Below are 12,568 nucleotides of genomic sequence, written 5' to 3' on the forward strand. Positions count from 1 at the left end.
CCAGTGGTGGAAAAAGTTAAAATCCGGTAGTATAAGTACAAATACCTCAAAATGGTACTCAAGTACAGTACATATAAATGTACACATACAGTTGGGTGCCACCGATATTGTCCCTTATCATTTGACCCATTTAGGCCTGACCTCAAAATTTTAAATCCTCCAGTTTTCTGAAATAAATATTTTCACGATTTTTTAAAAATAGCAGACCTACAAGCTCGTAGGGCGCCACTCGGTGGCGTGCTATGAGCTTGTAGATCTGCTATTTTTCAATAGCTAAATTATAACATAATGTTTAAAACACCAAAAGTGGTTCCCGCCCAAAATGGGTTAACTGTCCTTTTGCGCAGATCACGCAAACCTCAGCAAAAAGAAAAGGACAATATCGATGGCCTCCAACTGTAGTTACTTTCCACCAAATCACATCACCACACAGCATAGTACATCTTTTAAATACTCAAATTAAACGACGCTCAATTAACCACTGTTTTCCCATCTGTCTCTTGCTTCTCACACCAGTCGCCATCTGCGCCGGTCAAGAGGAGGAGGAGGAACCACCACCCCCCCGCACGCGCGCCCGCCGCCGTGCGTTCTTCTTTGCCATGTCATAACCGCTGAGAGAGAGAGGAAGCTCTAAACCAACGGCGCCCCCCCTCGGTGGTGCTGTGGTGGCAGCATGCCGGTGCAGGCGGCCCAGTGGACGGAGTTCCTGTCCTGTCCCGTCTGCTACAAGGAGTTTGACGGCGGCGGCCAGCAGCCCGTCAGCCTGGGCTGCTGCCACACCGTGTGCAAGACCTGCCTGCGCAAGCTGCACCGCAAGGCCTGCCCCTTCGACCAGACGGCCATCGGCACCGACATAGACCTGCTGCCCGTCAACGGGGCCCTGCTGCAGCTGGTGGGGGTGCAGGTGGGTTGGGTTTGGGGGGGGGGGGGGGGCAGTGTGGTTTTTAGTCGTCTCTTTTGAATAGTTTTCATTTAGTTTGAGTCACATTTAGTCACCCGGAATGTTTTAGTGTTAGTCTAGTTTTAGTCGACTAAATGTCATACGATTTTAGTCGACTAAATCTACGGTTGATTTAGTCAATGTGTTTTGCCAGGGCCTTGATGCCGTCGTAATGACTGATTTTACACTTGCTGAAAATAGCCGATCTACAAGCTCACAACGCGTTGCAGCGCGACGCGTTGTGGGCTTAGGCCTGACTCACACCTTTGCAACAGATTGATGTATAGCTGATGCATGAGACTTATTGACTGATGCAAGCTCGCAATGCATTTCCAATGGGAGTCACATGGTTTGACACAACATTTGTGTTGTATGAGGGGGAGGGGCACAGTCAAAACACAGCCGAAAGCCGTACAACACAAATGTTGTGTCAAACCATGTGACTTCCATTGGAAATGCATTGGGGCAAGATGTAAACAAACCCTTTCTTTACATCTAGCATGCATCAATGTTGTATGCTTGATCGAAAGGTGTGAGTGAGGCCTTATTCTGTTTTTCTGCGTGTTGCATTTTAGGTACCGGAGTCCCAACCTGTGAGCTTGAACAGTCCATCAGAGGTGGAAAACTATGAAGCCTGCAGAGAATGTGTGGAAGACCTGGCGCTCTATCTGAAGCCCATCAGCGGAGCAAAAGGTACGGCTTAATTTAGTTACCATTTGGGTTTGTTAGTTTGTTTACTGGTTCTCGGTGTCCGTGTGTGTGTGTCCGTGTGTGTGTCCGTGTGTGTCCGTGTGTGTGTGTGTGTGTGTGTGTGTGTGTGTGTGTGTGTGTGTGTGTGTGTGTGTGTGTGTGTGTGTGTGTGTGTGTGTGTGTGTGTGTGTGTGTGTGTGTGTGTGTGTGTGTGTGTGTGTGTGTGTGACAGAGACAGAGCCAGAGACGTTTCCCCATGAACCTCAAAATGCTATTATTTTTTAAATACATTTGCATTAATGAGTGGATGGATATGGAGCTGACCTGTTCTGACATTCCATTATGTTGATCCTTCCTTCCCCACCCGTCCGTCCTCTTCGATGTCTCCCTTTTGACTGATACCTGTCCATTTAAACTCTAGATGGGCCTTTTGACTGATACCTGTCCATTTAAACTCTAGACGGGCCTTTAGACTGATACCTGTCCATTTAAACTCTAGACGGGCCTTTAGACTGATACCTGTCCATTTAAACTCTAGACGGGCCTTTTGACTGATACCTGTCCATTTAAACTCTAGACGGGCCTTTAGACTGATACCTGTCCATTTAAACTCTAGACGGGCCTTTAGACTGATACCTGTCCATTTAAACTCTAGACGGGCCTTTAGACTGATACCTGTCCATTTAAACTCTAGACGGGCCTTTAGACTGATACCTGTCCATTTAAACTCTAGACGGGCCTTTAGACTGATACCTGTCCATTTAAACTCTAGACGGGCCTTTAGACTGATACCTGTCCATTTAAACTCTAGACGGGCCTTTAGACTGATACCTGTCCATTCAAACTCTAGACGGGCCTTTAGACTGATACCTGTCCATTTAAACTCTAGACGGGCCTTTAGACTGATACCTGTCCATTTAAACTCTAGACGGGCCTTTTGACTGATACCTGTCCATTTAAACTCTAGACGGGCCCGCCCCAAAGTTATTAGTTCAGCCGTGTCCGGCAGCCGGCGAAAACTAGAGTTCTCAAACAGGCCCGAAAATTAATTAGCACACATCTTACGCCCTACCCGGGCTGAAAACACCAATTAGCCTACACTTAAAGAAATGTGAATATATTAAAGTCTAACTCATGTTGATTAGGTGATGTAAAACAAACGGTGACAAAACAAACATTAAATTCTCTTTATTGTTAATGACCACCACTAAAAGCACTAATGTTTACACCAACTCTCTCTGCTTTGAAGGCGTGGTCCCGCTGAGTCCGAGCGTGCTCAGTCGGCCCATGCAGAGGAAGCTCGTCACCATGGTCAACTGCCAGCTGGTGGAGGAGGAGGGGCGCGTGCGCGCGGTGCGCGCCGCCCGCTCGCTGGGCGAACGCACCGTGACGGAGCTCATCCTGCAGCACCAGAACCCCCAGCAGCTGTCCGCCAACCTCTGGGCCGCCGTACGGGCACGGGGCTGCCAGTTCCTAGGACCCGGTGAGATAGACGCTTGTTTGTACAGTATATACTGTTTAACAGTGCATCCCATTTCTGGCTCATACATGGACCAATTTGTATGCAGGTCACGATCTTTGTTTTAAATTAAAAAAAAGGAAAATAAATGTATATATAGGCTACATTTTAAAACAAACAATTATAAGAAATGTCATGAATAAGAAAAAAATCACACCTGTGTGAAGTGAGGGGTGCTAATATATTAAAGTCTTAACTCATGTTGCTGTGATTAGGTGATGTAATGGTGATGTAAAACAAACGGTGACAAAACAAACTTCTCTTTATTGTTAAACCCATTGATGCCTGATGCAACGTATACGTTGTTCTACCCTTGATGCCGGCGCGCTCTCTGCGTCTCATCAGCTATTGCTATACATGTAGCAATATAACTATTTAAAAAAGAATTAATCAGAATTTGAAGGTTTTTAGAAACCTTAGGTCAGGCCCTAGAAGGCGTTCCCAGATTCGGCCTCAGGCATCAATGGGTTAATGGCATTTAATGTTTGTGTTAGGGGCAAGATGACGTACATTTTCCCTTCATTGTCAATGGCGTTTCGAACTAAAAATAAACATTAAACCTGTATAGGAGGGGCGCCCCTCAAAAATATAATTAAGAAGAAAATAGCCCATCTAGCTGAAATCCCGTAAGAGGGCACTTTTGGACAAAAATAGCGAAAATAGCTGATCTACAAGCTGCAACGCGTTGAGAGCTTGTAGATCAGCTATTTCCGGGTCGCAACCCAGCACTCTTTATCTACTCTGGATGCGGTGTAACGACATGGATTTCTAAACAAATTTGTTCAACGCCAAAATGCTACGTTCCAAGTTCAGGAGACTTCGGGAAATAAAGCAATTCTCCTGAATGCTGAATGATTTTTGCATCTCTTTCACCATGTAGTAAATGCATGCATTCATGATCTGGAAAGGGCAGTTGTTTTACAGACGCGTTAAAGGGAAGGGGCTGAAGCCCCCTTTGATGTCTATGTGTGCACGTCCAGGGCTGGACTGGCCACAGGGCATACCGGGCATTTTCCCGGTGGGCCGCGACCGTAGGGGGCCGCCATGATTTTTTTTTTTTTTTTTTTTTTGACAGGCAGGCAGGCCAATAGGCGGCAGGCCACCAGGAAAGGTCCGGGCGTGCTGCCAGGGCTTGTTTGTGTGTGTGTGTGCCTCGACGGAGTGGGTGGTAGAGTTTCTGCTATCTGCGAGCTGGTTGTGGTGGGCCGGTCTGGGCCAAATTCACGCGAAAATGACCGGGCCGAATTTTTGTCCCAGTCCAGCCCTGTGCACGTCCCTGGTGGTCATGCTCACATAGCCAAAGCTGTTTTGCATGTTTTGCATGTTTTGCATGTTTTGCATGTGGCCTGGGCCGTGGCTCAGCGGTCCAGGCACCTTGGCCGGTAGCCCGAGCCTGGCAGTGTTGCCGCGGTTTCGCCTCCTGATACCGACGGCCTTCACTGCATGTCACTCCCACATCTCCCTCCCCCATTTCCTGTCAGCCTATACTGTCTGTCCCTCTATAAAAAACGATAATAAAGGCAAAAGCCGCAAAAAAAAACATTAAAAAAAACAAAAAGCTGTTTTGCATGTTATTTGGATACAATCTTTCATACAAAACATGCACGTTATTTTCTTTCTTTTTTGTTCTTCTTTTTATTGAACAGAAAAAAGAAAAAAGGAAGCGCACAGCTAAATCTTTTAAGTATAGCACATCAAAGTTAAACGAAGGAAAAAAAATCACTCCCGCGTGAACTGAGTGGTGCAAGGTCTTATATAGCCACTATGTCAGTGACCATAGTAACCATGCTCATTTTTTTTGGTACGAACACGGGTACACGGGTACAAAGCCAGTTGTTGGAGTGGTTTGCACCACTCAAAAAAGAAGAAGAAAGTGTCTCCCTTTAGGTAATGCGTTCCATAATTGATGGAATTCATGAAAGCTGCATCTCCAGCGTATGGTTATGCATATCTATCTATCTGCCTGCAGAGGATCTAAGGGAGCGAGAGTCTGTGATGTTCGCCGGCCCCAAACCCGCTGAGAGCTTTATAAACAACTTAAGCAGAATGACTTTAAATGGACTCTGGAAGACACCGTGTATAGTTTAACTAAGACTGGAGTGAATGTTAGCAGTCTATAGCATCAGATTTATGAAAAGTTGGACGTTTTTAAGAGGTGCTCGGAGTAGCTTCTCAGCATCTTGCTATAAGTTAGTAATATTTCTATTATCTAACGAAGGAACCATGAGGCAAATGGATTCACTAATACTATATGGCCTCAAACGTTCCCTGAGAACGGGGGTGTCCTGTGATGATTACTCATAGGGCAGATTCTGAATGAGAATGATAAATACACGAGTTTTAACGACTGAGGACACCTTCTTCTTTGTACTTCTCTGTGGAAATCTATCGCCACACAGAAGCCGATTATATCATCGATATATCATGGACTTACTTACTCTCTCTCTCTCTCTGTCTCTCTGTCTCTTTGTCCCCCCCTCCCCAAGCTATGCAAGAGGATGCCTTGAAGCTGGTGCTACTGGCTCTGGAGGACGGCTCGGCCCTGTCCAGGAAGGTGCTGGTGTTGTTTGTGGTCCAGAAGCTGGAGGCTCGATTCCCGCAGGCCTCCAAGACCAGCATAGGTCACGTGGTGCAACTCTTGTACAGGGCCTCCTGTTTCAAGGTAGCTGAGACTATTTTTTTAATGTTGTTTTTTTTTGTGGCTTTCGCCTTTATTTATTTTTTTGAACTTTGTTTTTATTTCAAAAAATGTAACAGAAATCAAACATAAATGTGAATGCAAGAAAACAAAAATACATAACAAAAACAGAGACAATAAAATAAATCCAAAGAAAAACAGCTTGACAAACTTCAAAAATACAGCACAAGGCAAGGCAGGGAACAGCAGGAGACATGACTCATAATATACAGCAGATATATAACATTAATTGTCGACGGTAGGCTGACAGGAAATGGGGAGAGAGATGGGGGGGGGGGGAGAGAGATGCAATAAAGGCCGTCGGGATCGGGAGTCGAACCCGCGGCACTGGACTACTATACCAGCCAAGGTGCCTGGACCGCTGAGCCACGGTCCAGGCCCAAGGTGCTGAGACAGTGCTGTAAGGTCAAACACTGACATGCACGCACAAAGATCAGAATCACAGTCACAATCAGAATCATGGAGGGGAATTTAATTCACCCTTTGTCAAGTCCCACCCATGGTTGTGCCCCTCTTCGCACCCATTGGTTGCCGTTTCGTGGTTGGACAAAAATCCTTTACTATTTACTAAATCTACTACTATTGAAATAAGGTGTTTTTCAGTTGCTTCGTATTGATATTCTGTACATTCACAGGTGCAGCATGGTGACTGGGCATATCATGTTTGTTTTTAGCAAAATGTTTTAGCAAATTCAACATAAACAAGGCGTAACTAGGGCGGAACAAGGCAGAAAGAGCCTGCTCAGGGACCAAGCAGAACGCTGACAAATGGTGAATTAAAGGAACTGGTTGGAATAATGTGTTGGACTCCTCTTGCAATAGAAGGAAGCATGAGGTCAGTCCCGTGGCTCTCCCCAGGTTGGCAGAGGGAGTGTATATAGCGCCCAGGATCACATTAGATAATTGACACTATAGGTTAAAAACAAATGGGTTGCAAAACCGTGGGATAAAAATTGAAGTAAAAAAAAAAAGAAAAAAGAAAAGAATCACAGTCAGAATCATGCAGAATCATTTTTATTGGCCTGTTATGTTCACATACGGTATACAAGAAATTACTCTTACGCACTGTAATGTAAAGATATATATATATATACTGTACACAGACAGTGCTGTGCACTGCATGTTTAAAATGGTTGCACTAATTTATTTACGATGCCAATGTTTAGCCCCAAGAGCTAAAGCATGCGGGTGATGATGGGCAGCAGAAATGTCAACTATCTATACCCATGATGTAACACTGGACTATATTTGCTCCCCACTGGACGGCAGATTTTGACGGAGACAGATGGAGCGACTGGCAAAAAAAACAAAACAAAAAAAAACAGGCAAACCGAAAGCGCCAACCAAAAGAGACACTGACTGATATTTTGCCCGCAGACTGCAGTAACTTAGGTTAGACATAAAGTTTGGTGGCAAATCCATGTTGTATTAATTTATGGACCACTGGTCCCTGGACCAGTGGTCCAGGGACCACCAGTGGGCCTTGAGGTGGGTTCCAGGTGGTCCCCAGCTAAATGATGGAGAGTGGGCCTTGAGGTGGGTTCCAGGTGGTCCCCAGCTAAATGATGGAGAGTTGGTAACCAAATGGACCCTGTCTGGTGATGATTACCCATAGGGCTAGTGTCTTATGATGATTACCCATAGGGCTGGTGTCTGATGATGATTACCCATAGGGCTGGTGTCTGATGATGATTACCCATAGGGCTGGTGTCTTATGATGATTACCCATAGGGCTGGTGTCTTATGATGATTACCCATAGGGCTGGTGTCTTATGATGATTACCCATAGGGCTGGTGTCTGGTGATGATTACCCATAGGGCTGGTGTCTGATGATGATTACCCATAGGGCTGGTGTCTGATGATGATTACCCATAGGGCTGGTGTCTGGTGATGATTACCCATAGGGCTGGTGTCTGGTGATGATTACCCATAGGGCTGGTGTCTGGTGATGATTACCCATAGGGCTGGTGTCTGGTGATGATTACCCATAGGGCTGGTGTCTGATGATGATTACCCATAGGGCTGGTGTCTGGTGATGATTACCCATAGGGCTGGTGTCTGGTGATGATTACCCATAGGGCTGGTGTCTGGTGATGATTACCCATAGGGCTGGTGTCTGGTGATGATTACCCATAGGGCTGGTGTCTGGTGATGATTACCCATAGGGCTGGTGTCTGGTGATGATTACCCATAGGGCTGGTGTCTGGTGATGATTACCCATAGGGCTGGTGTCTGGTGATGATTACCCATAGGGCTGGTGTCTGATGATGATTACCCATAGGGCTGGTGTCTTATGATGATTACCCATAGGGCTGGTGTCTGGTGATGATTACCCATAGGGCTGGTGTCTGGTGATGATTACCCATAGGGCTGGTGTCTGATGATGATTACCCATAGGGCTGGTGTCTGGTGATGATTACCCATAGGGCTGGTGTCTGGTGATGATTACCCATAGGGCTGGTGTCTGGTGATGATTACCCATAGGGCTGGTGTCTGGTGATGATTACCCATAGGGCTGGTGTCTGATGATGATTACCCATAGGGCTGGTGTCTGGTGATGATTACCCATAGGGCTGGTGTCTGGTGATGATTACCCATAGGGCTGGTGTCTGGTGATGATTACCCATAGGGCTGGTGTCTGGTGATGATTACCCATAGGGCTGGTGTCTGATGATGATTACCCATAGGGCTGGTGTCTTATGATGATTACCCATAGGGCTGGTGTCTGGTGATGATTACCCATAGGGCTGGTGTCTGGTGATGATTACCCATAGGGCTGGTGTCTGATGATGATTACCCATAGGGCTGGTGTCTTATGATGATTACCCATAGGGCTGGTGTCTTATGATGATTACCCATAGGGCTGGTGTCTGATGATGATTACCCATAGGGCTGGTGTCTGATGATGATTACCCATAGGGCTGGTGTCTGATGATGATTACCCATAGGGCTGGTGTCTGATGATGATTACCCATAGGGCTGGTGTCTGATGATGATTACCCATAGGGCTGGTGTCTGATGATGATTACCCATAGGGCTGGTGTCTGATGATGATTACCCATAGGGCAGATTCTGAGAAGGAGGGAAACCCCTTCTTCAACTGATCTGACTTGTATAAAGTCTGAAGACACCTAGGGCTCCATATTCGTCACCGCTAAACCCCTTATCCCTAAACTTCTTTGTCTTTTTTTACTATTTTGCAAAACATTTTTGAATAGTTAAAATGGCCAGTCTACAAGCTCACAACGTGTCAATGTAGATTGGCTAGTTGAACTATTCAAAAATGTTTTTCAAAATAGAAAGAAGTTTAGGGATAAGGGGTTTAGCGGTGACGAAAATGGAGCCCCTAGAGCTCTAATACACTGACTGGTACAAAGTCTGCTAAACTCTCACCGGGACAATCGTGTGTCATTCATGGAAGCATGTAACATCTCTCTCTCTCTCTCTCTCTCTCTCTCTCTCTCTCTCTCTCTCTCTCTCTCTCTCTCTCTCTCTCTCTCTCTCTCTCACACACACACACACCACTCATGACGCCTATAAGCCAATGGGAGCCGCCTAAACACCTGCCAGCCAATTGCAATTTACAATTTACAATTTAGGCATTTAGCAGACGCTCTTAATCCAGAGCGAGTAGTAGTAGAGACCTCGTCATGAGATACAAAACCGAGGCAACGTTTTTTTGAGTGGTGCAACAACTCCAAGGAACAGTAATGTCCCTATGTCCACGTACCTGTCCCTCTGTCTATCCCTATGTCCCTAAGTTTAGAGTACCAGTAGGGGCAAAAGTGGCGCTGTTGTGCTAGAAACAGAGAGAGAGAGATAGTGTTGCACTGTTGCCTGCTAATTAGAGAGAGAGAGAGAGAGAGACAGAGAGAGAGAGAGAGAGAGAGAGAGAGAGAGGTGTCTGCTAAATGCTAATTCCCCCACACATGCAGTAACTGTCATTTCTCTACCGTTTCGGACGCGGGCGGCTTGCCGGAACCGGGCTGGCACCCTGGTCGCGTTCCTGTGGGTCTGCAAGTTCCAGGGACACACCGGGGACCCCCACACGGAGTTGCACCACTCAGTTCACATGGGTGTGATCTTTCTTTTCACCTGACAAATATGTAATATTTCTTGTTTTTTCTGTTTCCTATACACCCCCCTCCCCCACCCCAGGTGACCAAGCGCGACGAGGACTCGTCCCTGATGCAGCTGAAGGAGGAGTTCCGCACGTACGAGGCCCTGAGGAGAGAGCACGACGCGCAGATCGTACACATCGCCATGGAGGCGGGCCTGCGGATCTCGCCGGAGCAGTGGTCCTCTCTGCTCTACGGGGACCTGGTGCACAAGTCTCACATGCAGTCCATCATTGACAAGGTATAACTTGTGGTGTTTTAAGCATTATGTTATACTTTAGCTATTGAAAAATAGCAGATCTACAAGCTCATAGCGCGGCACCGAGTGCCGCGCTACAAGCTTGTAGGTCTGCTATTTTTGAAAAATGTGAAAATGTAGTGCAAAACGTTTTTAACTCAAATCTTTGCTCCTGGAACAACATCTTTTCAGATGGGGGTTGGCGGCCAATTACATAATCTTGGGGATCCTTCACATGAAAATGTTTGAGAATGACTGACATAGAAACATGTTTTTTTTCCAGAAAACTGTCATGATTTAGAAGGTATTTGTAGAATCAGCCTCAGGTCAAAATGGGTTAATACATACAACCACGAGAGGTACACACATGAGGTATACAATGCAAATGATGTACTTATCATTATAAACAAGAAATGACTCAAGTCATTATATATCAGCTTGCATTCCATTCATTCTCTTGCATATTGTATACCTTAGTGGGGCTTTGTGTAGTTGCGTTTGCAGCCTCTAGTACAGTCATGGTGCCGTGGGGGAGAGGAGAGCGGGCTTAGTGTCCCATTGGCCGTGGGGCTTAGTATCCCATTGGCCGTATAGGGCTGGTCTCCCATTGGCTTAGATGCCAGCCTCTATGACAATCTCGTCCCTATAATAGATCACGTGACTATTCTATAAAGTGAGATGATTGATCAGCTCTGCAAGCTGATGAAAAAAGGCACACTAGATATCTCAAATCTAACTAGATGCATATTGGCTAAATGAAAAAAAGAGAGATTTTCCTCCTACATGTTTTATTTCATTTTTCTTCCCCTATATCTCTGTCTTTATGGTTTGCTTCCAGTTACAGTCTCCAGAGTCGTTTGCTAAGAGTGTCCAGGAGTTGACTATTGTTCTCCAGAGGACAGGAGACCCTGCCAATCTCACCAGCATGAGGTCACACCTGGAACTATTGGCTAATATAGACCACAATCCAGGTAGGTACAGAATGTGCTCCCCCCCCTCACATTGTTTTCCGCAGGGTTTTGCCAGAGATATTGGCAACAACCTGTGTGTCTTCAGTTCAGGCCACGGCTCCTAACCCTATAGAGCATCGCAGTCCCGCCCCCTACCAGGGCCCAGGAAATGATTCCCCGTTCATTTTCCTCATATAGACATTTCAAAAAGTATTTATTTAAAGACCTTTTAAGCGTCGTACAAAGCCAACTCGAGTTGTGAGAAATCATGACAACAAACACAATTTTTCGGGCCGAACAAATAATTAGAAAGAAGAAGAAAATGGCAGATTACAACACTTTTTTTCTTGTTTTTCTTCTTCTGTAATTATTTGTTTGGTCCAAAATATTGTGTTTATTGTCATGATTTGTCACAACTCCAGTTGGCTTTGTACGCGCGCTAAAAAGGTCTTTAAATAAATACTTTTTGACGTCTATGACGTCGTCATGAAAGGGGGCGGGACAAGTAATTACATTGGACAAGTAATTAAAGTGCGTCATGTTTGGAATTGTAACAGCTGAAATCAATAATATAATCAGTATTGCGATATTAACCTGAGGGCCACACTAAGTGAAGGTGGGGGCCGCATGTGGCCCATGTATGATATATAGATCAATAGATTTACTGAGTCAGGGTTGGAATATCATATGGCTATACTGCTAAACACATGTACCGTATGTTGTTGTTCTGTACGTGTAGATGCACCAGCGCCCATGTGGGAGGAGCTGGAGAGCGTGATGCTAGCGGTCAAGGTGGTGGTCCATGGACTGGTGGAGTTCATTCAGAACTTCAGCAAAAAGAGCCACGACACTCCACAGGTAATATGGGATGTGATTATAGGATGTCCTGTCAGTATAGAGCGTCGCAGTCCCGCCCCCTTTCATGACGACACCAGGCCCAGGAAATAATTCCCAATGCATTTTTCCCATAGACATTTCAAAAAGTATTTATTTAAAGACCTTTTAAGCGTCGTACGAAGCCAACTCGAGTCGTGACAAATCATGACAACACACACAATATTTTGGACCAAACAAATAATTACATAGAAGAAAAACAACAAAAAAAGTGTTGTAACCTGCCGTTTTTTTCTACTTTCTAATTCTTTGTTTGGCCCGAAATTTTTTGTTTGTTGTCATGATTTGTCACGACAAGAGTTGGCTTTGAGTTGGCTTTGTCCGCGGCATAAACGTCTTTAAATAAATACTTTCTGAAATGTCTATGAGGAAAATGAACGGAGAATCATTTCCTGGGCCATGGTAGGGGGCGGGACTGCGACGCTCTATACAGTATAGATAGAGGGTATGCGCGTGACATCACGTTGCGACGCTTTGTGAGCTTGTAGATGTATAGGGTTGAAGAAAGTGGTTAATGTAT

At 45.5% G+C, this 12,568-nt stretch overlaps 1 protein-coding gene across 4 annotated transcripts in view; it reads left to right on the forward strand.

Annotated features, from left to right (window-relative positions):
* Positions 1-12,568, forward strand: part of rc3h2 (ring finger and CCCH-type domains 2) — a 50,675-nt gene that overhangs the window by 17,659 nt on the left and 20,448 nt on the right. For all 4 annotated transcript variants that reach the window (XM_079523694.1, XM_079523696.1, XM_079523697.1 and 1 more), the window contains exons 2-8: positions 517-904; positions 1,516-1,633; positions 2,880-3,113; positions 5,636-5,811; positions 10,007-10,207; positions 11,043-11,175; positions 11,894-12,012. In XM_079523694.1, the coding sequence (XP_079379820.1) occupies positions 674-904; positions 1,516-1,633; positions 2,880-3,113; positions 5,636-5,811; positions 10,007-10,207; positions 11,043-11,175; positions 11,894-12,012 (1,212 nt within the window). In that variant the 5' untranslated portion in view covers positions 517-673. The remainder of the gene's footprint in view (positions 1-516; positions 905-1,515; positions 1,634-2,879; positions 3,114-5,635; positions 5,812-10,006; positions 10,208-11,042; positions 11,176-11,893; positions 12,013-12,568) is intronic.

Source organism: Electrona antarctica (assembly GCF_951216825.1).
Source record: "Electrona antarctica genome assembly, chromosome: 16".
Lineage (NCBI taxonomy): Eukaryota > Metazoa > Chordata > Actinopteri > Myctophiformes > Myctophidae > Electrona > Electrona antarctica.